Source organism: Bombus bifarius, unplaced genomic scaffold (genome assembly GCF_011952205.1).
Source record: "Bombus bifarius isolate JDL3187 unplaced genomic scaffold, Bbif_JDL3187 scf7180000008358, whole genome shotgun sequence".
Classification (NCBI taxonomy): domain Eukaryota; kingdom Metazoa; phylum Arthropoda; class Insecta; order Hymenoptera; family Apidae; genus Bombus; species Bombus bifarius.
The window spans coordinates 34,533-59,475 of NW_022884611.1; the positions used below are offsets into that span (position 1 = coordinate 34,533).

Consider the following 24,943-nt stretch of genomic DNA (forward strand, 5'->3'; position numbering starts at 1 on the left):
ATATTTATTGCCAGACCATTACGTATTTTAATATTTTACCATCGTAATTACCGCGTAAGAATTTTATTTCATTTTTTGCCACATTTTTATTTCTCGTCCTATATTTTGCAACCCTCGTTTTACCTGGTCTTCTCGCGCATACGCGCTAAGAGTCTGACCGCGGAAAAATAACGAAGGCCTGACGAGAAATAATGAAATAAAAAAGTCTTACGTTTCATAAGTTACCGGACGGCTGGCCGGGAATTAGCGATCCTGGCCTTGCCACGGACACCGGATAAATTTCGTATTCATCGAGTTCGCCGGCCACCGACAGATTCGACGGAGAAAAAACGACCAAGTCGAGAAAAGCTCTTGCGCAGTGGAAAGAACCCGGAAATTTGCTGTCACCTGTCGCGAACTGGGATAAAACTTTGCTTAACGAAGACGATAATGCTGCTAATATCTTTCATGTATAATACCGTCATTTATCAAGTGTAAACAAAATTGCAAAACGAACTTTCACCAAAGAACTAAGAGGTTTCTTTTACTAGGTATAGGTACCTGACACTTGAGTACAAATTTTCTTAGAACATAACAAGATCATTCGTTTTCCTTTACGATCTACCTCCTATTTCGTAAACAATCGACTGCATGACTTATGAATTTATATTAGACTAAAAGTATACTGCACGAAATCGTGTATTTGCCTCGTTTTATAATAACATTCGAGCAACGAAAATGTACCCTTCGACTGGGACTACAACCGATCTGGGATTACAACGGACGTCGTTTTGTACGAACGTAGGAGATACAGAGAGTGGCGAAATCAGGAGCCTTTAGAGGAAGGTCAAACTGTATAAAAGTACATAAATACATTGTTGAACCTTTTTTTACAAGATTTAAAATTGATTTATAATTTATATTTAGTTGGTTGTAATTTATACTATAATATCTCTGTCTGATACTATAGCTTAAATAATCAAATTCAGATTAATTATGTAACAACTTTTTAGAATATGATAATATTGATATTTTTATATCTTATTAGTCGCGAAGGGCGGCAGTGAAAGAACGCCCCCCCCCCCATCTTGATTCAGCACTGGGTACAGGGCAAGAACGTTGCCTCTTGTCGCGTTATAACATTTTTTAACCCTTTTAGTGCCGAACAACGATATATCGTTGTTAGCAACACTTACGGAAAGTACTGACGACGATATATCGTTGCGTATGCGATGACGTCTTACTATTCGCATCGCGAAAAAACTTTATCTCAAAATAAATTTATAAAACGTTACAAATGATTGGATTTCTCTGCAGAAGTCCTGCGTGAAATGTTGCACAAATTTAAAAAATTGTTTATGGGTTTAACCTTTTTTTATATTTCGCGATACTCAATACTGAGACTGTGTATACACCAATGCCATAAGATAAAATTTCGACACGAAAGATTTACTTGAGATCGTAATCACAGGTTCTAATAACACTGTTTAGAACAAATATATCTCCTTATGTTTCGAAAATAAAATTTTTGGTGGAGCTGTGCGAAAATCACGCACAATTTGTAATCTGTGCAATAAAGGATTACACGATGTATACATTAGTAACCATCAATGCTAAATAAATTATTTGTGTTAGTAATAATAAGTAAATATTACACATTTTCAATAGCCGGATAATTATAAATATTTCTGATAATATTAGAATGTTATTTCAATGATATACTAGCTACACGAATCACTTGTTTTGGAGCAAGTAATCCTTCTGACGCTTGTTGCGCATCATTTGTTTATTATCATTTAGTTTTGTGTTTTGATATTAGAAATTTTGTTACAAATAATTGAGAATGCAGTATTTATACTTTATACTACACTTTCTACATCAAACTATGACCAAGCAATTATTTCTCTTAATCGCAAATACTATTTATAAAAGAAATACTGATTTCTCCATCTTTCTTAATGATTTTGAATAAGTATTATTAGTACGATTTCCAACAAATATTGAAATACTATTGGCATTAATTTATTCCCCCCTTTCTTTGTAATATGTTCCTTTTTGAATTTTGTAAAGATGATTCTTATCTTTTTCTATGTTTCCTTTTCAAACCTTATCAAATTACATCAAATTAGTTCGGTATTCTTCGCTTAAGTACAATTCTTTCTGTCGGCACTAAAAGGGATAAAGACGTGAGATGACTTCGGAGCAGACCAAAATCTACAAAATAATATTTCCACAAATATTCAATACAGAAGTCTTTTGCAACAACGATGGTCTACAATAAAGAAATTCGACAGTTGTTGCAACCGGAACCACCAGCAAAGCATTCTCCACAAAATGCGTATGCACGTAACGCACGTCCTGCAAACATTCGTGTGGCCTGCTGCATTCACGGGTGTACAGAACGTGCATCAGAAAATCCAACGTCCGTTCTAGCATAAATACGTTGGAGGAAAAGTAACGCAAGTTGCAATGCAACACTGACAGTGACGCACGTTTCTCCTATGTGGGCTTCACTATACGGCAATATATTTCTACGACGCACGTCACGCAACGGACGTCGTTCCAACGCTCGTGTGGCCCGGTCTTAGATCGTGTGCAGCGCAAGAACGCAACGTTTTGGAAGAGCATAAAAGTAACAAAAAAAGCCTCCTATCCACACAGAAACATCTCCTACGCTTCACAGTGAAAACACTTTTCTTTTATATCCTGCCGCCCTTTCATCACGACTGTCCTTTTTGGCTTTATTTCGCGTGATTTAAAAATTCGTGAAACACGACGAAGAATGGAAAATAAGAAAGGACTCGACTTATCAATTTTCCTTTATGTAAATTGAAAATGGAAGGTAATACAATTTGTATCTTTGATACAGACAAGTTTTTATTGATTAGATTGCTCAAAGTTTAAATTTGATGGATTCATACTTCTCATAAAACGTATCTTATCGTCTACTATTAGTCACATCGAAGAAAAATACTTTTCCTGCAATTCACGTAGGCATATTCCAGTGATAAGAAGATTTATCGCAGATGTTCATGCAACTCTTATACATCTGGAATAATGACATTGTTATTGCCTTAATTACATAAATATCTTGAAGAAAAAGAACATCTTAATTTAAATTTTGTGATATATGAAAAATCTTGATTTCATATGCACTGATATTTAACGAAACACGAGTGAATTTTTGAATATTTCAACCTGAAATACCATCTGTTTAATGGCTGTGATAAATATCGTAAAGGTAACGTTTAAGCAGCGATTACGGCGCAACGCAAACGTTGCATAATTACTCTGCGGTATCCCGCCAACGAAAGTAGCACTTTAAGACGACTTGAAAAAGCGTTAATCGTACACGAAGCTGAATTATTTCGCAATCGAAGATCCAGATTATCGTGCCAGCGCTATTTTTCAATTCCATTTGACGAAAACTTCGTTGAATCTTCGTCATGCCGAAATGTAGACGGCTATTTTTGTTAAAAATATAAATTTCTTAATCTGGTTTAATCTTTTAATTTTAATTCATTCGCGGATCAATATCTCGAATTTTAAAAAGACGAGAAAATTAAATAAATCTGAGCTTCGATATTTGGAAAACGAAAAAGGAAATAAAGGCAAAGAATGCGAATCAGACGCACGATTACACAAGACAATTGGCACTCGGACCAGTCATTGGACGGATCGAATTTCGCGAATGCCGCTACAGCTCCATCAAATTCCAGTCATTCAGTTCGCGAGTGAGCCATACGCACAACATCGACACCGCTAATTTATCGCGCCACTAATTTATCATTAAGGACTGGCCTACGATAAATCTACCCTGATCGATTTACGAGAATGTTATCGCGACCCGAAATCGACGTCCATAAATTGTGAACAGCTTTCTTCGTGTTTGTGTTTTCTTCGACCCACGACGTCTGATATCTTTTGAGCTTATTTTATTTAAAATCTGAATAGTTTCAATCTTTCCGAATCAGAAAATTATCGGACAACGCAAATAACAAGGAGCTACCGTTGCTTAAAGATAGCTAAAATTATAGTATTTCAAGTATGTTTCAAGTTCAAAATTATAGTATGTCTATTATATAGACAAGAAATAGAGAAAAGAAGCTATGAGAAAAATGGAAGAAGATGTAAGATCGAATTAGTTTCCGCGTTCATTCAATTTATCCGCCATCGCAGAGGACGAACACCGACCGAACTATACGAAAAGTGATCTGAAATCGAACGAAGCCTTGATGCGATCGATCGAGCACGGAAAAAGACCGAAAGAGACTTAAATGCGCCACTAAATGTGGAGCAAGGCACGGAAATTCTCATCTTCGATTCAGTTCGTCGGAGTCTTTATTCCTGAAGGAAAATCGGACCAGGTTACGGCACGATGAAAGATAACTTACGAGAAAAGAGGGGAAAAAGAGGGAATAAAGAAAGATCTTTTTGAACGCAGATCACTCGAGAATTCGTCGCTCGAGAGAATTGTCTTCTATTATCCTACAATAGTCCAAAGATCATAGAATGGACAATTTTCGCGATGTCTCATAGTCAAAGGTTAGAAAATGGCTGTAGGCGATGAAACTTTCCTTTCGAATAGTCTTTCACGAAGAATTTTGCACAATGGAGACAGTTTTGTCTTATCAAATCATGGTTCCATTAAAAGAGCAAAAGTGCAGACGCATTTGCATGGTTGCACTCAGAAGCTGCGTCATATTACTCCAAGATGCTCCTCGATCGTTTACCTCTTGCTTTATCATTCTTATTGCTACCAAGCTATTTTTTTTTAAGTGTAACGTACAGAGCATCGTGCTGGATTTTAACATGAAACCAGTTGCTTCTTTTTCAAATTCATTTTTCCGGTTATTCGAGGAGGCAGGGTAGAAGTTGATTTATTTTTCGAAAGCACCCCGTATACGGGTTGTAATGATAGACCGACAACCTGGAAAATCAGTTTTTCCTCGCGTTGGCGAGCCGAAGAAGTGAAGAGCTCCTCCGGTTTATTGCATTGCAACGTGGCGAGGTCCCAAGAGTGCGCGATAAACTTGTTTTCGCCCTTAGTTCGTGAGATTCTAGCCTTATGTCCTTCGTTACCATGGAATATACTGGGTCGGGATGAAGCAACGATATAACTAAAGCTAAGCAAAGAACTTTCTGTTATTTAAGATTTAGGGGAAATTGCTGACTTTATACTCTAGCGAATAGAACTCAGGTATGCAGCCACTTGAGAATAAACGCATTCTTCATAATTATCTATGTTACGAAGAGAAACGAACTAACTGTTGAAGTGGTCACCGCTTCTAAGAAAACTCTACATCTGGTCTTTTTAGTTTTCTCAAGCACTGAAGCCATCGACAGCGTATAGACAAAAGAGTGCGACGAAGACAGACCATAAACAGTAGACAGGCGACGTTGGCTTCGGGGTTTTCAGTTATTGGGTAACACAGCTAGCGTGTGGATCTGGACCAGCTCAAATTGTATTCTTACTTATAATTACACTTCTATTTAAATATATTTTCTACCTTACAATTTATCCACGAGTTTCTCTGTTTACACATCGAATAACCTCAACACTAACATTTTCAATCTAAGATATCAGATGGAAATCGATCATTTATCGCTAGTTATTTAATCGCGTTTCCCAAGACAGATAATGGAATCGTTCAAAAATCGGCCATTTTTTTAGCCTCTCTGTAAGTAGTTCAAACACTTGTCTGCGTTGCGGTAAATCCGAACCGTCTAATTAGCGTGCTGCGTTACGTTGCCTGGGGACGCCTAATTTAAGTTTCCAGCCGCGCATTCGAAATCATCAAGCCGAGTCGCGACACGCGGCTTACCCGAGTGCTTCTACCCGCGTGCATATCCCCAGTATCAAAGTTGCAAACCAACTTACCCTCGTTTGCTGCCCACGAATCGCCTAAACGGCGTACAAATTGCGCACGATTCTTTTTATCCCGCGTACTCATTAACCAGAAGTGTTAGCGAACAGTTCGTGGACAGCTTGCGTGCCTGCTGATCTTGTCCAAAGTGGAAACTGCGAATAACTTGCAAGCAAAAGAGAAACTTGAACTTTAGAAAGGACTGAAATCGGCATTTTATAATGTGTCGTATCGTATAAGTGAAGAAGATAGACAGAAAAGCTGATGTCGAATTGATTGAAGATCTTTCAAGAAATATATTGGGAAAGCTACTTTGCAATACATACAGCGTGTAGGAAGAGCGAATGAATGCCGCAACGAAAAGGAAACTGATACGCGACGACCGATATGTTCTCCTGAGAAATGAAACGTGCACGTCAAAGAACGATGCTTTTACTCCCAGGAGTAAAAATGCGAATCAGTCAAACGGAGATGACATGACTTGCCAGGGCAAAGGTACATGATTTCCAGAGCTAAGAATAAAGAGTTACAAGAATAATATTTGACGAATGTTCGTTACCTACAGGTCGTTCTTTTTGCCAACGCTATGTGTTTGGTAAATAATATTTTGTAAGCTTTCAAATAGTTTTTTGCTTTTCCTAAAAAACATGTTTGTCTTGTGTTACTTGCGAAATATTAAACGACGTTAAGGTCGTTACACGAGCACAAAAAGCCGAGTTATTTATGGAATAACCTAATAATAAGCACAGGGGCGACAGTACACCTGATCTAAATAGAAAACCACACAAAGATAACCTTGGTAGAGAACGTGCTAATCGAGAGGCGCAACGAGCAAGCGGGAAATTCGAGAGCACCTGGAGCTCTTAATCGACCGAATGGGTATTAGAAGTTGAAGAGTCGATTATTGATCTTAACGCGAACTCTGCCCGGACTTTAGCACGTTTGACGCGGCTCTTTCTTCTGCAGCGTTTCTCTGTTCGCGATTTTTCTGACAGTCGAGCTCGAAGAAACGCCAGAGAAAGAAGGGGAAAACTAACCGGTGAGTTATTCCCGACGCGACGGCCGGTTTCATTAAAAGTACACCGGCCGCAACTCTGATCTAATTACCGACGTACGGGAATTACGGCGCGACTCAAGTAGGAGAGGGGAGAGCAAAAGAATAGCCGTGTAACGCCCACCTTCCGCTCTTTTCCCGCGTTTCCCCCTTCCAACACGTTTGCCTCAGGAAACGCAAGCCGCAGGCTTGGACCGCGGGGTTAGGTTGAAACAGGATCCGCGGAAAAAAGTCCACCACCAAGGATTAGGCTCATCCTACTGACACGAAATAGGAAGGAATCCTTTAATTTCAGCCAACGAAAGGACCTGCGCTTGCTAGCGCTTCTACACATCCGCGAATTTTTATTCTTCTACTGGCGTTTCTTTCAGAATTTCAGAATATTAGATTTCTGCCTAGAATTTCGGGTAGAAACAAACGGAACAAGTCGTGATTTCTACACAGATATCGCATGTGGTTTGCGGTAGTGGTAATATTGGAGCAGTCTTTTCACGTACAAAGAGAAAATTTCTATCGCTAACGTACGACAAGAAGTCAGATGTAGCATAGTATATTCGTTACTACACCTTGAGACCATCTCGTCGAAAAATTTATCCAATTTTTTAATAAAATAAAGTTTGATCCGACCATTTCCAAGAGACACCAGAATACCGCAACCAACCCTCCCGAAGCGCCTTCAATTCCTCAGGATGCTTCTCTGTCGCGCGAAGATCGTTCAGCAATAGCGACAATAGCTACCCCAACGAGAGGGTGTTTCTGGACCGGGCGGAGTTCGGTGTTCAACTGGGCTTGAAAAGCCCGATAGAGCCGACGGTGGAAACTTTGTCGATGGGGTCATCGTCCAGCGACGCACGACTCTCTTAAATTCAAATTAATCAGACGTAGTCTCATTAAAATAAAATTATGGTCTCTTATATGATTCTAACTAGCAAGGACCTGGACTCTTCGATCAAGACATCACAGCCTCCACTTTTATCGTTATCGAAATGAATTAAAAGAGAGATTTTGGAGAGAAAAATTGAATTTAATCGTCTTAAGGTAAGAATATGTATTCGATTCGTAGCCAAGCTTCCCTGCACCGTCGTCGCTGGGTTGTTACAAGGCTCGGAAAGCAAGAGCCTGGAGCCGCATATAAAATACAATTTTACCACGGCAAACCGACGCGTTGAGATTTGAAACAATAACGAGGCTCGTTGTCTGGGTTGAAAGGTAACGGTAATCGTGTCCCATTCTTTCTTTGGGGCCTCTTTAAAAATTTATGGAATTCCTTTCCTACTCCCTGTCTCCCATGGGACCAGTGCCGGTTTTATTCACCTGAATGGCTCGGCCAACGTACCTCTCCCTCTCGTGTTCTGCTCTTTTCGTAAATTATACACTCGGTCATTACCAGCAGGCAAACAACCGGACGCGTGCAATTCCTTCTTCGTGGCGCGTCTCGATCCAGATTTAATGAAGAAATAATTGGCCCGATAGTTTGTTATTCGATTTACAAAGGAAAGAATCTTGTTCAGGCGTAATAAGTATCGGTTGAGTATACTGAACGTGATGTCGCGTCGGTGTTTCTTCGTTTCTGGGAACATTAGCCGCAATGCTTAACGAGATTAGATGCAGTCGATAGATATCGCTTCCGCGAGTATTCGGGTTTTCTTTGTCTCCTTTTTGTACTTTCTTTTTATAATTTTTTCTCTTTCAAAATCTTTTATATGGTAATAAATAATAATGCGAATCAATATATAATATATTTGTGAACGAATATACAGATATTTTAAGAAGATCAGCGGATAAACTATACTTTCGTTGCATTTTCTTCAAATGTTACGTCTTGAAAATATATTTCTCAATTTTTGCGTTTGAATTCGATGAAATGACGAAGTTAGAACGACACCAATACTAAAGTTACAGCGATAGCTAGCTCGTATCGTCTTTGGAACCGATTAAGAAAATCGTAGCAATTATCTGTTATCGGCTATCAATTGTGACAAACGTGGCCTAATCGGCGCGGCTCGATACACACCCTGGTTTTTCTCGTTAAGCAATTCTCAGGGAGATAAAGTTCGTCGATTCACGGGAGAAAACAGTCGGCACAGTCTCGTTTTCCTAATGCAGCGAACAAAACGTTGCTGCGAAAGATGAAAGAGATAAGCTCGCGGTTTTTGTAAAAGTGTAGTTATGCTTATGCTCCGGTATAGCCATCAACTTATATATCTCCTTTTCGTGCCCTTCAGTTATGAATTATTCGTCGGTCCGATCTGCGGTATCCGACAATTTCCTCCATCGATCCGTCGTAGATCCAGTTTAACCGATTTACATGCTGACAAGGCATTTCGGCGGGAAAAATCGGGAATTCGTTTGGGGTAATTGATGAGAAGCATTTGTGATACCCTTGGACGATGCATGCGGTGGTATGAAGGAATTTTATCGCGAAAACGGAACGAAAGATGAAATAATATGTAAATTTAATCAGTGAAATCTAGGTTAATGCAAATTGAGTTGTGCGCTTCCTTCAGACTAGCGATTCCCAACCTTCGTTGAATTGTGATCTCTTTTGTAATAGCTAAATAATCTGCACTTGCACAGCTTTTCTTAATTACTTACTAAAAGATGTGGTTACTCCTCCTCTAAAATTGCACATTTTTTCATCAGAAATGCGTCTGTCTTAAGTAATAATTCTATTATCTTCCTAAGCCATTTTGCCTAAACGTAAAAATACAAACACGGAACAGTCGCGTCAATTTCGTGTTAGGAAGAGATAATCGAAATAATGCAACATATGATATGCGACAATAGTAGTAAAAATGTGAGACAGCTTCAATTTGCGAATTTATCAGATCGAATAAACTTTATTATCTATAAACATAGATATTACACGACATATAATAATATCATGGAATATTAAAATAATGAACGTGCAATGCAAATCACATTTGTGAAACAACTCAAGAATCTACAAAACCTCCGTTCTGGATCGTTCTCTGTATACTCCCACCTTTCAAATCGACAATCGAATGAGTTTTACTCCAGTTCGTAAATATCGTCAAAAGAGAGAACCCAATTCAAAGTTGCTCACAAACACTCTGTACACTCTGAACTTGCAGGTCGCTTCAATCAAACGATTTCTATTCTCACAAACACAGTACAAAAGAAGACGTTCTTTCGCGGGCACAAGATTCACGAAGAAAGAATGCAATTACATATCTGGTACGTTCTGAGAACCAAGAGGTCGCTCCTCGACGCGGTGCATCAGTGACCAAACAATTCTTCATCACTGAAAGATGCGTCGATTCGCGTCGTTATATTAGATCTAACGCGGTAAGTAGTCAGTAGTCGATTTAATAATTCGACCGGCTCGATTAACTGACCGATACAACAGTCACACATGTGACAGTGATAACGTCATTTCCGCGGCGAACAATCACCACTGGTCAACGTTTCTGTCGGTTCTGAACGCTGAATATATCTCAACGGGGGCACGGAATCTATTCGTAGCTCGAAAAGGGGACACCCAACCGATTCAAAGCACCGTCACGACCGCTGATCATTCGATTACGAATTAAATGCACAGTTGTTCCGTGAAGCGATCGAACGATACTTTTCACTTCGCCCTCTCAGAGGGAGTCTTTTCACCGGTTCAGTGGTTCCGTCGATAGGCACAAGGGACATATTGCTACATACAACTGCATTTGCAGGAAGTTGCAAAAAGCTGGGGTAAAACTTTAGAAACGCTTATTAAGATCTTCTGCTTCTTTTCACGATATAAACATGCTTTAACAGTTTGATACCTACTTTTGGAAACACCATGTATACCTACGATATACTTCTGTCTCGTGAATCTAATCTTGAATAGCGAAGACTACGAATCGCTTTCTACGATCTTTGGTACATGCATACCTACGATGCTACAGATAATTGAATTCTAGATCAAAGTTCTGTGTGTCTAGATGAGAACCGTGTCTCTCTAGAAACCTAATTATCAGTCCATGCACTGGAATGTTTAACATATACCATACCTACCATGGAGAAAGATAAGCGTTTTGGAAGTAGTTTTAGATTCAAGTGGTAAAATTAGATTAGTATCTGCTACACTCGAACGATACAGAGAGTAATATTCTCTATGGATTATCGTAAGCCACCGAAAGTCCATGTAACAGGAGAGCGTGTTAACGGAGAAAAAGTGCTAATGGAAATCGTTGGAATTCTCTTCTGAAAGAACACAGCTCACATCCACGAGCATCGTGAAGCCATAAAGCGATTCTTCAGCCACTTTTCAACCTCCCCGGAGAGCAAGCATTCTAGAGCGAGCAACATTGTTGCGCAAGTCTTGGTCCGTGCAGCACCATAAATCCAAACTTCCGAGTGTTCTTTGCATATTGAAATATTTCTACTGAAAGTAGCAGGAAATCTGGCAAGCACGTGGTTGCACACAACGCCAGATGCGATAGACTACCCTGAAGCTTGTTTCAAACGGAACATTGTCACATTTGCGATGCCATATCTTCCGCTGAAAGACATTAGACACGACTGCCTAAACCATACACGAGAATAAGACAGATTTCCTTCATTCTCGCGTATTGCCTTTCGTTTCGGAGCTGAAGTAGAAGCAGATGGAAATCGCAGTAGATCTATCTTCTAAGTACTCTTTCCCTCATAATGACCAAAAGAAAGGTCGTAAAGTGATTCGAGAACCCATATCTGTAAAAAGCCGCCACTTGTTGCCGGATTTTAATATATCTCTAGTATCCTCCATAAAAATGTCCCGAACTATAGGTCACCTTGTTATTGGCCGTTTAAGCAACTTGTTGCGTTGCATTATTCGGGGAAACAGTAACAAGCTCTATCGGGTCGCGGCCGAACCGCGGTGTTCCAGTCAAGCAAGCTTGCGGTTTATCGACATCCTCGGTGAATGCTGAAAGATTATCCTGTTTTGCTACCGTGACCGATGAATCTAGAGATGCGACGAAACCTCTGACTACTGCTCCAACTTGTACTGCTCTGACCGCACGCTCGCTTTTCAAGAAACTACACTTTTCACGATCTCCAGCGGATTATTCATCATCGAACGATAAAGACAGGCGGGATCGTTCGTTACTTTCATCTGTGCAATTAGGCGGCTGAAGCTTATCGTATGTTCCTGACGAATGGTGAAACACGCAGCAGAATTTAGATGCTGGTATATACATATGTATGTATATACGTAGTTCGTACATCGTGTATATCTATGCTGTGGAACGATGCAACTTCGCCTCTTATCTAACCGGATATAAACAGAGACCGGGTAGTGTCGGCGAGCAAGGCTCCACGAGATGCGTTCTGAAAGCGCAGAAGCAACTCGCACGATGCGATGCTCACTTTGTAAGCTTTTATTACGAGTTTTCTTGCTAACATAGTTGTTGCAGCTTGGCGTCGCATTAATTCGTAGATATTCTTTCTAACGTAGCTTGTTCGTGTCGATGATCCGGCTGTGTTCGTGTTGATCATTATTTAACTTATATTGTGAATGGACAATATATGTGGCATCCATGGAATCGGTGTTTAATTAAATTAGAATTATTAAAACAATGGTTGATTAGCATCTGAAATCAATTAGTTGTATGCAAATTATATGCTAAATATGATATTATTCTCTAATTAGCTGCGCCGTTATGTTACGATCGTTTATCTGCTTACAGTGAGAAATTAATTTACGATAATCGTAAATCGGCACCCATGTGAATAACGTAGCATTCTATCTGTTTTAATTATCATTGCAATATCGATCGGCATATTATTTATATACTAATATAATGGTAATACGTGTGACGTTATAAGATGACTGAAAATAAATCTTTAATCTGAACGAATTAGTTCAAAGAGTAATCAGCATTAGCAGCATCCTGTCACTCTATGCTCTGGACAAGAAATTAAATCCTGCGCTTGCAAATGCAGGGTTAATTCGTGTTCTCACATTCAGGTCAATATACCTCGGACCAGCATGTGTGCGTCATCAAACGATGTCTCGAAATTTCCTTCTATCTGCATAAAAGAGACACCCACGATTTATGTATATACGTGAGAAAACTATCGTACAATAAAATTAGATAATTTACACGATAACGAACAAAAGCATTGGCACAGATTAACTTTTCTCGCAAATCCTGTATATTTGTTGTAAAATATAACTCAAAAATTTTAAACAGTTATGATATTTATGTCTGTCGTTAGGTCACAATATAGTCAAGAATCACCCTTTTCCAGTTGTATCGCCAGTTACAAGATGTTCTACACCTGTAAACTCCTTACCCCTTTTAACTTGAACATATGTAAATATATTACGTTGAATTATGTTATATGTACGTATAGTATATTATATAAACTAAGTAAATAAGTTCTTTAAATTTAATAACTTACTAAAATATATCTAACATGAACGAGGAGAACCACTATCCCCATTTGTAAGGGATGATAAAAAGAAAAATAAATTGATTTTATTAAAATAAACATATGTTCTCTATTCGATATACTTTGTATTGAAGTGTTTGCTTCCTCACAAAGAAGTTGTACCCGCGAAATGGTTAATCCCTGTGAAGTTGCAACCATGGCAAATTATATAAGACATGTATCTATTCGCAGTTGGGTTATAGTTGACGTTCCATACGAACAAACCTTTCTGCTCCTCTGTACATCAGGCGGTATCAGTAGATGGGTAATACCACTAACTGTTGCAGCGTATATCCTCAAAAGGTCCATAAGTCACGCTGCTGAATGCTACCACTTTGAATTACGTTGGCAAGCATGAGTTGGACGCGCGGCATCGAATGTCGCGTACGCTTCAAAACAAAAACAATGCCCACGCCTACTCCCCCGAGAAATGCCATTGTACCGAAGTAACAAGTGCAATCCTGTCCACAATCGACTCGATCAAGGATTTTTTCGAAAAACCAATAATCGAACATAATAGCGGAAACAATATGACAATCGGAAAACTCACTCGCGACGCCAATCATTTCCTACTACCTTGTCAATAGCTCCGATTCTTGATCGATATAAGTTACATCGACCGTTCGTAATTCGCGAGATCAAGTGTGAGCCATTTAGGAATCAAACTGATGAGTACCATATTTGATATCTGTAATCATTATACTTCATATTTCCCAGTTTTACAGCTACAACTTATCTTAGCAATTTGGCTTGATCAATTTAATTTTTACGTGACTCAAATGTAATATCGCGTCGATATCTGCTTACGCATCATTAGATTAATTTACTTATTGATAAAGATGCCGATTCAAGATTCGTAGATATCGGTGAAAAATTCGAATGACTCAACGATCGTTGAATTAAATATACGCTAGACAGATGTGAAGTGTATTTTAACCATTAACTATTCGAAATGTATACTTTTTTTATATCCTAAAGTACTTCCACATTTATAATAACAGATAGGAATAAGATAAAAACGAGAATTAAACATAATCATGTACATATGCAACAATAAAGTTGGATATACATGGTAAACTAAAACAGCTTTGACGCGTTGTTTACCCGAATCTTTTACTTTTGGGTTACGTTGTTCTCATTTGGGATAAATTGTCTAAAAGTTAATAACTACTTTCCTATTGTGTAAATCGTATATATAAAGATACATAATTCCTAAAAAGATCAGTTTCTCTGAAATAGTCATATACCTTTACGGTCTAGCGTTTATCAATGCTTTCTTCACGCAACTGCGTTTACAGGTTAGAAAGCATAGTCTCGTTAATATTACGACAACCGGCTTTTGATATGTAGCTAAATATGTTATACAATCTTAATTAGAATTAAAGTAATATAACGAAAATAAGTAACTGTACGTAATCATGCTTTTATTTCAATAAAAATATCAATATTATCAACAACACTCACATATTTATAATTGCAGAAATGATTTGTCTTTTAGACAAGCTTGGTAGTTATAGTGTCAAATACTTGTTTTAACGGCAGATGGTATCTGATAAGCAACTAATCAACTTAACCACCAAAGGCCAATTCACCGCTATATTCAAATCGCTCACCTTTTCTACGATATTTCCCACGCCGGAAGTCCCTCGTCACATTCCAAGAAGCTTCGTCGCACGACGTAATATACCGGCGACGAATCCGCAAATTCGTTCCCTCGGCCGGCCGATACGCGTCCCGCGTGTGTCATCCACCCTCTCTGTCCACCGCACGTTTTCTTCCACAACACTGTTTTTTCACGAACACGATTCAGCGCCGATATATTTATGATTCCTCTCTAAAAAGAGAGAAGATACGGTTACGTGGAAAGTTGAGTCGCACTGTCAACCGTGGTGACGATAATGCTCGATATCATCAAGAGCCTCAGGGACAAACGTAGAAACGAGAGTGCCGGAATACTGAAAAATATTTTCTTGCCGTGGTACGTAAGTATATCCTTTGTCACCGTCGGTCGAACAGCGATTTCATTCGGCACAAAAGGGAAATCACGGAAAAGAACCAACTATTCTGACTCACGCAGAAAAAATTGCACGAATAACACGGCACGTATTCGGCGTTGATAGTTCGACGAGAGCGTGCCGACTGGACGACAATAAAATCTCATGCCAGTAGACACCACCGCCGCCGCCGTTACAGCCGAGATTTCCTCGCCGGGAAAAACACGCACACACACACAGTCAACCGTGTTCACAAGAACAAGAGAGAGACCCACGAACCTACCGGTGAATGCTGTCTCATACGCCGAAGAATCCACCGTGTGATAATACGTTCGATCGTAGTCGCTGATAGTGAAATCCTCCCGCACCAGGATCTTGTCTCAAGATTCCGAACATCTCCTGTACACACACTCTCCGTCGGATTCTTTCTCTCCTCGGGTTCCTCCCTGTCGTCTCTCTATCTTTATCTTTCTGTAGACACAAATCTTTCGCGCTTTCTTTCTTCCTTTCTTTCCTTCTTTCTGTTGCAAGGCTTTGCTCTCGTTTACTACGAATCGAGTTGAAATCAATTCACACGAGTAACACCAATCAACTCAATGGCCCTTTGGAGATGTCCTAGCATCCTGGTACGGGCGTCGTTTCTGCAGCACGTCGTTCGTCTCCGTAGAATCAAATAGACGATTTCTCTGATTCGAGTTATTTGCTCGCGTCTTAAACGTCCGCGACAAAAGACCGAAATATATACGCACGGTACGCGGCCTTTCGAAGAAACGAAAGAATATACGGAGCACTGGCTACACTTTTTTTTCCTTGCCTGTAATTGTTAGACCCGTTCGCAATACGCTTTCGAACGATGCAGGCATGCAGTATAATTTTGTCGGGACTCGATCGTTCACGGAACACGATTTCGAGCGTGCACGTGCGGCAGAGTACGCAGAAACCGCAAGTTTTTTACGGACACATCCCCGACTTGTCTCCTCCTCGCCAACGCCTACACGATACACATTGCACGCAGCAACGACGCCCCTACACGCCGATGACAGTGGTTCTCAAACCGTTGCATCGTTCGCCACCGCTTGCCGATAGGTTGCGCGACGGAATTACATTCGTTCGATCTTGGAAATCGGTTCTTCCCTAGATTATAAGCCTCGTTATTAACGTGTTTTAAATTTTATTTCGTAACTGTAATGACAATTATAGTGCTTTTTAAACACATTAATCGAGTACGAAGCTGTCGTCAAACTTATAATACTTTGTTTCGACAATAAGAAATTTTCTACATAGAGAAGAATGTGAAATTAGTACTAGGGAAATTATACATATGCAGGGAATGCGACGTTAGTAATGTTGTTTCACTTTACGAGTAACTTCAGTGTATTATTTTAAATAGGCAAAATGAAATGAAATTTATAGAAAAAGTAATAAATATTTATTAATACATTTGAAAAAACAACTTTTATACTAATTCATAAGCTTTTATAATACCGCAACAAAGATTTATAAGTTGTATATATTCACTTCCACCATCTAGCAACCTATAATTACATTCCTGAAAACAAAAGAAATAATATATAACGCGTAGTGTTGTAAGTAATTTTATAATCTTACCCCCAGTCTATCTGCAATGAGAGTTTTCTGTTTATCTGTTAATTCATTGGAATATATAATTCTTTCACTGAGCTGCTCAATAACCTGTAGAAATTGTTTAGATGTACAAAATATATATATATATATATCGTTTTAACTTCTTTATTTTAACTATTCTTATCATTTTAACTACGTAATCGCTTTTGCTCGCGATCGGCAAATGACACTATGCGGAAGACAAGTGTCGTACCGAAGAGGTTAATAAATAATTTATGTAATAAATAAAGCTCACTTGAGATGTAGCATATGCTTCTAACATAAATTGATCAATAAATTCCTCTGCCTTGCTATAATCTTTTGTCTTGCATACATTCATTAAATCATCCAACCATTTATCAGGTACAATCTACAATTATTTTATTATGCCAATAAAGCAATATTGTCTCTATTTGCTATTTAAAATAAGAACTGTACATTACCCCAATAATTTCAATGATATCATCAACAGTAATATCGATGCCTTTGCCTTTCAACCTTGTAATGGACTGCAAACACGTTATAGCGCGTCGTAAATCTCCACCCGAGGCTTCGACAATTTTTAGTAGGACAGGCTTCGTTGCCTTCAAGTCCTCCTCTTTACATATATATTCTAATCTTTCAACAATTTTATCTTCTCCCAATGGTTTAAATCTGAATTTTGTACAACGAGAAGTCAAAGGTTCTATGATTCTCGATACATAGTTACAAATTAAACAAAACCGGGTACTATGAGATTCTTTTTCCATAGTACGACGAAGTGCAGCTTGTGCAGCATTAGTCATACTATCTGCCTCGTCTAAGATAATAATTTTAAAAGGTGGACAACTTTTCCCACTAAAACAGAAATATTACTATTATACCAAATTCTCATTTAATGTATTTACAATTTTTTGTATATGATGTGCCTCAGATTGTGCCTTTATCATAGAAATTACAAGAACAATATACAGGACTATTAAAGATAAACATTAATTTTTGTCTGCTTCTGATACAAAACCAAAAATTTAAAACTTGATAATATACTTGGCAACCTGTTCAAAGCATATTGATTTTTAGTTGGCAATAAGAATTGCAAAATTCTTCTTTTGTAATTCCTGATTACAACTATATTCTTTAAATAGTCTATATACATAGCTCTATTGTAATTCTCAGACCTTTTACTAATCATCATTGGCTTCATTGGTTATAAGATTAATATGGTGATGAACATACTCATCTCTCATACCACCTGCTGTAAGTTGTGCAAAAGATTTGATTTTATCTCTTACAACTTGGATACCTCTTTCATCAGAAGCATTTAATTCCAATAGTCTTTCTTTGTAAAGGCTACCAAATAATTGTCTAGCCGCGGCTAATATAGTACTTGTTTTACCAGTACCAGGTGGGCCATAAAATAATAGATTTGGAAAATCTCCACCTGTTAAACATTGTCGCAATACCTCTACTACTTCTGCTTGTTCAACAACGTCTTCTACAGTTCTTGGTCGGCTATAAAAGTAACAAAATCTTAAAATTTACCAAATCGATGCAATTTAGGTTATATCAGTAAACTATTACTATTTCTCAACCCATGGCGTTGCAGAACCACTATGTTCTTCCTTCGAACGTGAAGTTGAAGCTTTTTTAGGCTCACCAGGCCCTAATTTGCCAGTTTTTAGAAATGCCTGCATAATTCTTTTATCTTGAACTTTCCCAAAGAAATAATCTTAAGAAATAAAACGGGATTTGTTCCCGCGCATTTTGTTTCTAAATACTATTGTACCAACATTACGACTAAAAGTTTCCAAAATAAGTTATTCTCATTCTAACTACATATACTTTGCTACTACAGAAATTTCAGTTGTTTTCAATGATATTTATAATTATCATTGATTTCATTAACTTTTCGCAAATACACATGATTATAAATATTTAATATATCATGCAAATTGCAAAAACATATATTTAAGAAATTTGAACGATTGTTCGACTTCGTTATCGAATGCAAATACTGTCCTAGTTCCAAATATCTGTTAGATTAGCAACTACTTACATTCGTTACAAAACGAACAAATTTACCATTTATTCATCGTACCAATGTTGTAAATAAAGGAGTGAATTGGCTGTATTAGTTAATTACGCATATGATAGACAAAAACAAGAATTTTCTTAGAACCGTTTAATCATAATTGCTATGCGAATTATGTATTCGATACTATAACTCGGTTCATTGACTTTATTTTTGTTAAATATTCGTACTGCTCATATCGAAAACAGTTTAAAAAATTAGAATCAATAATTGTAATATTCAATCCGTGATCATCGAATACGCGTAAAAGTTCAATTATCGCGTAAAATGGAGTATCAAAATCGATTGTGTATGAAAAAATACTTAATTTACACAATGGATTTGATGCGGTTTAGTATACATTAAATGAATAGTGGCCAACAGTGTATTTCTTATGTGAACGAAATTTTTGTTTAAACATGTGATATTTTTTCTTGACGTTCTTTCAAGCTGTATATATAAATGATGATGTTCTGGATTGTTTCTCTGATAGCAATTATTTTGCATTTCAGTTCTGCACAAACTAGTATGTATTTCATACAGCAGAAACATGTAACTCTATAAGAACTCTGTAAGAAATATTTCTAATTTAAATTTCTTGTTTTTGTAGAACCTGAATCACAAGGTTATTGTGCACCATACAATGGTAAGATTTGTAAGAAATATTTAACTGGAATTGGAAAAGTATGGTTCAATGATTCCAATGATAATCCTGGAGGATGGTTGAATGAACGTATCACAACTAATTTATGGGAGGAGTTGATACAACGACTTGTTGAACCATGTCGTTCAGCTGCAGAGGTAATTAATTAATGATGTATTAAATTAATAAAGATATAAAGGTATAAAGAGGTATGAAAGGAATATTTAATCATTTTAGAAAATGCTATGTATGTATGCTTTTCCACAATGTCACAACTCAGTTGGTCTACCATTATGTTATGAAGATTGCATGGCAGTACGTCATCAATTCTGTTTCAATGACTGGGCAATGATAGAGGATAACAAACAGAGAGATATTTATATCAGATCAAGAGGACATTTCACATTACCAGATTGTGAATCACTGCCAAAAGTAGTTAAAGGAAAGACAACCTGTTCTCATATTCATCTGACTGATATGAATGAAGAACTTGTTACATGTAAAGCAAACTTAAAGTGTTTTCAGAAGCTATTAAATATCTGTATCTTTAACGTTTTAATCATATTTTATTTCAGATGATTGTGTTGAGGGCAATGGTAGGTTTTACATGGGCAAAGTAAATAAAACAAGATTAGGTCTGGATTGTCAGTCATGGAATGCACAAGTGCCACATAGTCATGATAGACCACCAGATGTCTTCCCCCAAATTCGTTATGGAGAAAATTATTGCAGAAATGCAGGTGGAGAAGAACCAATGCCATGGTGTTTTACTATGGATCCTCATATAAGATGGCAACATTGTGATATTCCTATGTGTGGTATGCATTTAATATTTTATACAATGTAATAAGATATAAGTAATTGAATGCATCTTTTTTCAATAGTTAACTCTTTGACAGTCAATGCCATATATACACAACATTGTACTTTGACAAATTATTCACTAACTAAATATACAGAAATATATTTGTTCTTATGTTAGTGCATTATATCTTGTTTACAAAGATATTAAAAAACATGAGTTTCTACTATTTACTATTAAAAGTTTCTACTAATAATAATTAATAAAAAGAATTTTTCCTACAGCCCAAAAAACATTTGATCCTAAAAAGGTTAATGCAGATAATGTAACAAGTAAAGTTTTGGAAATTGATCCTAAAGACCTAGTAATGGTCACATTATTTACTCCAAAGTTTATATTGATATTATCTTCATTAGTATTTGTAATTATAGCTGGAAGTTTATTATCCATTATTTTAAGTCATAGACTTCATAAAAGACATCAAGGATATAACCCTACAGATAATCAGGTATATTAAAAATGATTAACTTCTATTGACTGTATTACTAAATTAATATAATCTGAAAATGTAATGCCCAGAAAAATATTGCTGAGTCTGGTATTCAAAATCATTACAATATCTATAACGAAAACAATAATGATGTATATGTATATTTTATGTTACATTTATATATAATTTCCAGTATGTCGGTATTGATTTAGATAAATTACCGAGCAACGATGCATACCACAAAACGACTGCACAACTTAATCCGAAATTGGAGAAACTCGAATTTCCAAGAAATAATATCATTTATGTTCGAGATTTAGGACAAGGCGCTTTTGGTAGAGTATTCCAAGCAAAAGCGCCTGGTCTTGTTCCCGGTGAAGAATTCACCAATGTTGCTGTAAAGATGTTAAAAGAAGAAGCGTCGGATGATCTTCTCAAGGATTTTGAACGAGAAGCATGTCTTCTCGCCGAATTTGATCACCCAAATATCGTCAAATTATTAGGCGTATGCGCATTAGGTCGACCAATGTGTCTCCTTTTCGAGTACATGGGTCGTGGTGATTTGAATGAATTTCTACGATCTTGCTCGCCGGGAAATTATATCATCCGAAGCCTAGAAAAGGACGAACATTTTACAGATTCTCGTCTATCACACATGGATTTGATTAATATTGCGCTTCAAGTAGCATCCGGAATGGTGTACTTGTCGGATCGAAAATTCGTTCATCGAGATCTTGCAACACGAAATTGTTTGATTAATGACCAAATGATCGTAAAGATAGCAGATTTCGGCTTATCGCAAAAAATCTATTTACAAGATTATTACAAAGGTGATGAACAAGATGCTATTCCAGTTAGATGGATGCCTTTAGAAAGTATATTGTACAATAAATATACTGTCGAGTCTGATGTGTGGGCGTTCGCGGTGTGCTTATGGGAAATATTTAGTTTTGCGCTTCAGCCTTATTACGGAATGACGCACGAAGAAGTTGTAAAATACATTAAAGAGGGCAACGTACTTCAATGTCCTGAAAATACTCCACCTGCGGTATACGATCTAATGAAGCTCTGTTGGAACAGGAGACCATCGGATAGACCTACTTTCAGAACAATTTATAACACCCTTGATACTATAAAATACAATCTGGAAGCAGAAAATAAGTCGGACAGTGTACCATTGCGTATTCATGTTTGAGCCTGATAATAATTTGTCTCTGAAGAGGGAATTCAATAATTCATATAATTATGAAGTAAGTGATATTTATGGAAAGGTAAAAGTAAGTAAGTGGTAAATTATACTACATGTTACACACAACTGCCTTTGTTACGTTTGTTATGTAGCCTTATTAAATTAATTGATCAAAATATTTATGAAAAATGTGTTAATAGTAACACGTATTGGCTACTATTATGTTTACAAGAATGAATGCACAAATGCATTAAGTTAAATCGGAAAAATATTTTTATTTGATTTATACCTAATTCTTGTAAATATACATATACACTACTAAATCAATTGTTTTCTACAAAATGAAAAATTTCAAATTTTGCTCGATCATATTTACAATTACTAAATTTAAATACTATTTAAAATAATTGTCATAATACTTTTTTAGATTATAAAGCTGCTAACAATTTATTTATTACTAATTTATTTAAATTTATATCGAAACTAAAGAACTGAAGACTGGTATGTATGAAGAACACATATATATAATCAAGATACTGTATGAGTGTTTCAAAATAATTTTCCACACATACAAATTTCAATCTTCAATTTGCGTTCTGCCTATTGTGATTTCACGCATTCCGTCAACGAATTTTACAATAATATAACATGTTTCTAACTGCCATTAAAAAATGAAATATACATAACAGTCCAATCTAATGCTAAGAATAAAACACAACAATACAAAGATTTCAGTGGTAGTACTACCATTATAGAATATTTATTATATAAGTAATCAGAATCCGAAACTCAATGTGTTTTTTCGAAATAAATAATTGATTAATTTGTGTGTTGCTATTAATATTAACTTGTTTCTATTTACAAAAAGTTAGAAATATGCTTATAAAAAGATACGGTATTGCTGTTAACTCTTCTTAAAAGATTTCATAAAATTTTCTTATACAAATATAAGAATGATGCTTAAAATGTTTGTTTAATGTTCTACCAAAAAAAACTTAGTTTTAAGTGATAAAGGTTCAATAATTATATTGTAAGAATAGTGGATTTTTTGCATTATATTTCATTTTGACATAATTATGAACATACAAATTTATATAATTATTTGTATAAATTTTTAATGCTTGTTATTTCTATGATTAAAAGTGTAGAGATTGATGATACATTTTTTAACTAACATAATTTTTATATTATCTGTGAATATAAAGACACTTTTATCTTTTCCTCTACTTCTTCTTGGTACATTTTTATGAGGAATTGAAGACGAATGTACTAGTTGACCTGATGATTATGGCTATATGCATACATATTTATATGTGTAATTGTATGTACTAGATATATTTGCAATGCTTTTTTTTACTTCTTCAGATCAGAAATATCTTTAGAGACATACATTATGTTATAGAAAACAGACGAACTTTCCTATATATAAATATATATAAAGCAAATAGAAAAATAATAATGTTTTGCTAAAGCCTAAGACAGATAATACTGAATTTATATAACTATGTGAACAATTTGGCTATAAAAAAATGGGTTTATATTTAGCAACGTTATATGTAAACTGTCCTTAATTGTTAGATGTTAGATCGTTGCTGTACCAAAAAACATAGCCTATTTAATGTACGAAAAATAATATCATTAAAAGCTATTATGACAAATGTTATAGTAAGAAGATAAAAAACATTAAGTGAGTGTATACTGTGCAACTGTTATACATAAGATTTGAAAGTAAATCATTACTAAGGTGTAAACGGTATTTAAATGAATGTTTTACTCATAACATGATTATTTCAATATATTATTAAATGCAAAAAGTTGTCATAAATGAAGTAAAACTTAGATCGAACTTTTTTAACAATTGCGCTTTACTTTCATTTCAACTTTTTGTGATATAATTTAAATTTTTTCAACGAATATTAGAGCTGTCTAGTGCTATTGTTCATCAATGTATTTGCATTCCAATAGATGTGTCACTTATCAGTATTTTCACAAGGATCTGTATGTATATGTTGCAAAGAGCATATTCATTTATGAATGTTCTATCCTATGCTTAAGTACATAGATATGTAAACTAATGAATGTCATTGTCCAGTTGATTTCTCAAGGCAATTAATTAACTCATTTGGTTGAGCATTAACAAATATGATATACTATATGCAGAAAGTGTGAATGCAATGTTCAAATGCTCTTCCACAAATCTTTTTATATATGACTTTTATATTGTGAAGAAAAGACAAAAGAACTTTTACCAAGTCTGTGCTCTTACATCTGTGTATTTGTATTCTGTATAAGTAGAGTTGTACGTGATATAATATTACGATAATACGTACACAATACGTATTGTCTACGACCAAGAAACTTCTGGTATTATATACTTCGTTGAGTTCAGATGTGTTATTGACAATGGTAGACTCTATTCTGAATTTTATGTACAACAAACTAATCTAATCTGTAAAAACATAGAGATTCCTCGATACTCTATTTTAAACTTTTAATGAAATTCATACATGTGCAAAAAATAATCCAAAGTTGCATCTTATTTTATTGTAAAGAATCATGTTTAACTAAAGAGCTAGTAAAGATTGTGTGCTTTATACTGTGAATATCGAGGAATTATCAATGAAATACTACGAACATGTTGAAGAAGAACTGCTATGAAACTTTTACTGATGTACAACTTTTACAAGGAATAAACAACCAATTTCATATATTCCATAGCCTTTTTTTTTTCTTTATTTCCATGAAGTATGCAACATCGGGATGACAAATTATAAAACCAAGTACATTGCTCCATAAATATATTTCCGCATATTTTTCTCAATAAATTAATGTCAAATC

At 36.2% G+C, this 24,943-nt stretch overlaps 3 protein-coding genes across 13 annotated transcripts in view; 1 reads left to right on the forward strand and 2 right to left on the reverse strand.

The window, feature by feature from the left end:
• The window catches only part of LOC117212686 (catenin delta-2), a 48,073-nt gene extending 31,741 nt beyond the window's left edge, over positions 1–16,332 (reverse strand). For 10 of the 11 annotated variants that reach the window (XM_033457663.1, XM_033457662.1, XM_033457660.1 and 7 more), the window contains exon 1: positions 14,928–15,438. The gene's annotated coding sequence lies outside the window, so the exon portion shown is untranslated. Of the gene's footprint in view, positions 1–14,927; positions 15,439–15,591 lie in introns of those variants that run through there. The other variant, XM_033457650.1, reaches the window with a different exon arrangement.
• A 386-nt stretch (positions 16,333–16,718) lies between these two features.
• On the reverse strand, positions 16,719–18,697 carry LOC117212692 (replication factor C subunit 4). Its single transcript, XM_033457669.1, has 6 exons — positions 18,492–18,697; positions 18,147–18,422; positions 17,375–17,768; positions 17,188–17,301; positions 16,917–17,000; positions 16,719–16,857 (listed from the first exon to the last, which is right to left on the reverse strand). Exons 1-6 carry the CDS (start codon positions 18,602–18,604, stop codon positions 16,765–16,767), a joined length of 1,074 nt encoding a protein of 357 aa, XP_033313560.1. The 5' UTR covers positions 18,605–18,697; the 3' UTR covers positions 16,719–16,764.
• Positions 18,698–19,443: 746 nt separating this feature from the next.
• On the forward strand, positions 19,444–24,818 carry LOC117212688 (tyrosine-protein kinase transmembrane receptor Ror2). The gene is made up of 6 exons (XM_033457666.1): positions 19,444–19,507; positions 19,592–19,782; positions 19,862–20,123; positions 20,200–20,442; positions 20,711–20,934; positions 21,110–24,818. Exons 1-6 carry the CDS (start codon positions 19,444–19,446, stop codon positions 22,109–22,111), a joined length of 1,986 nt encoding a protein of 661 aa, XP_033313557.1. The 3' UTR covers positions 22,112–24,818.
• The last annotated feature ends 125 nt before the right edge of the window (positions 24,819–24,943 follow it).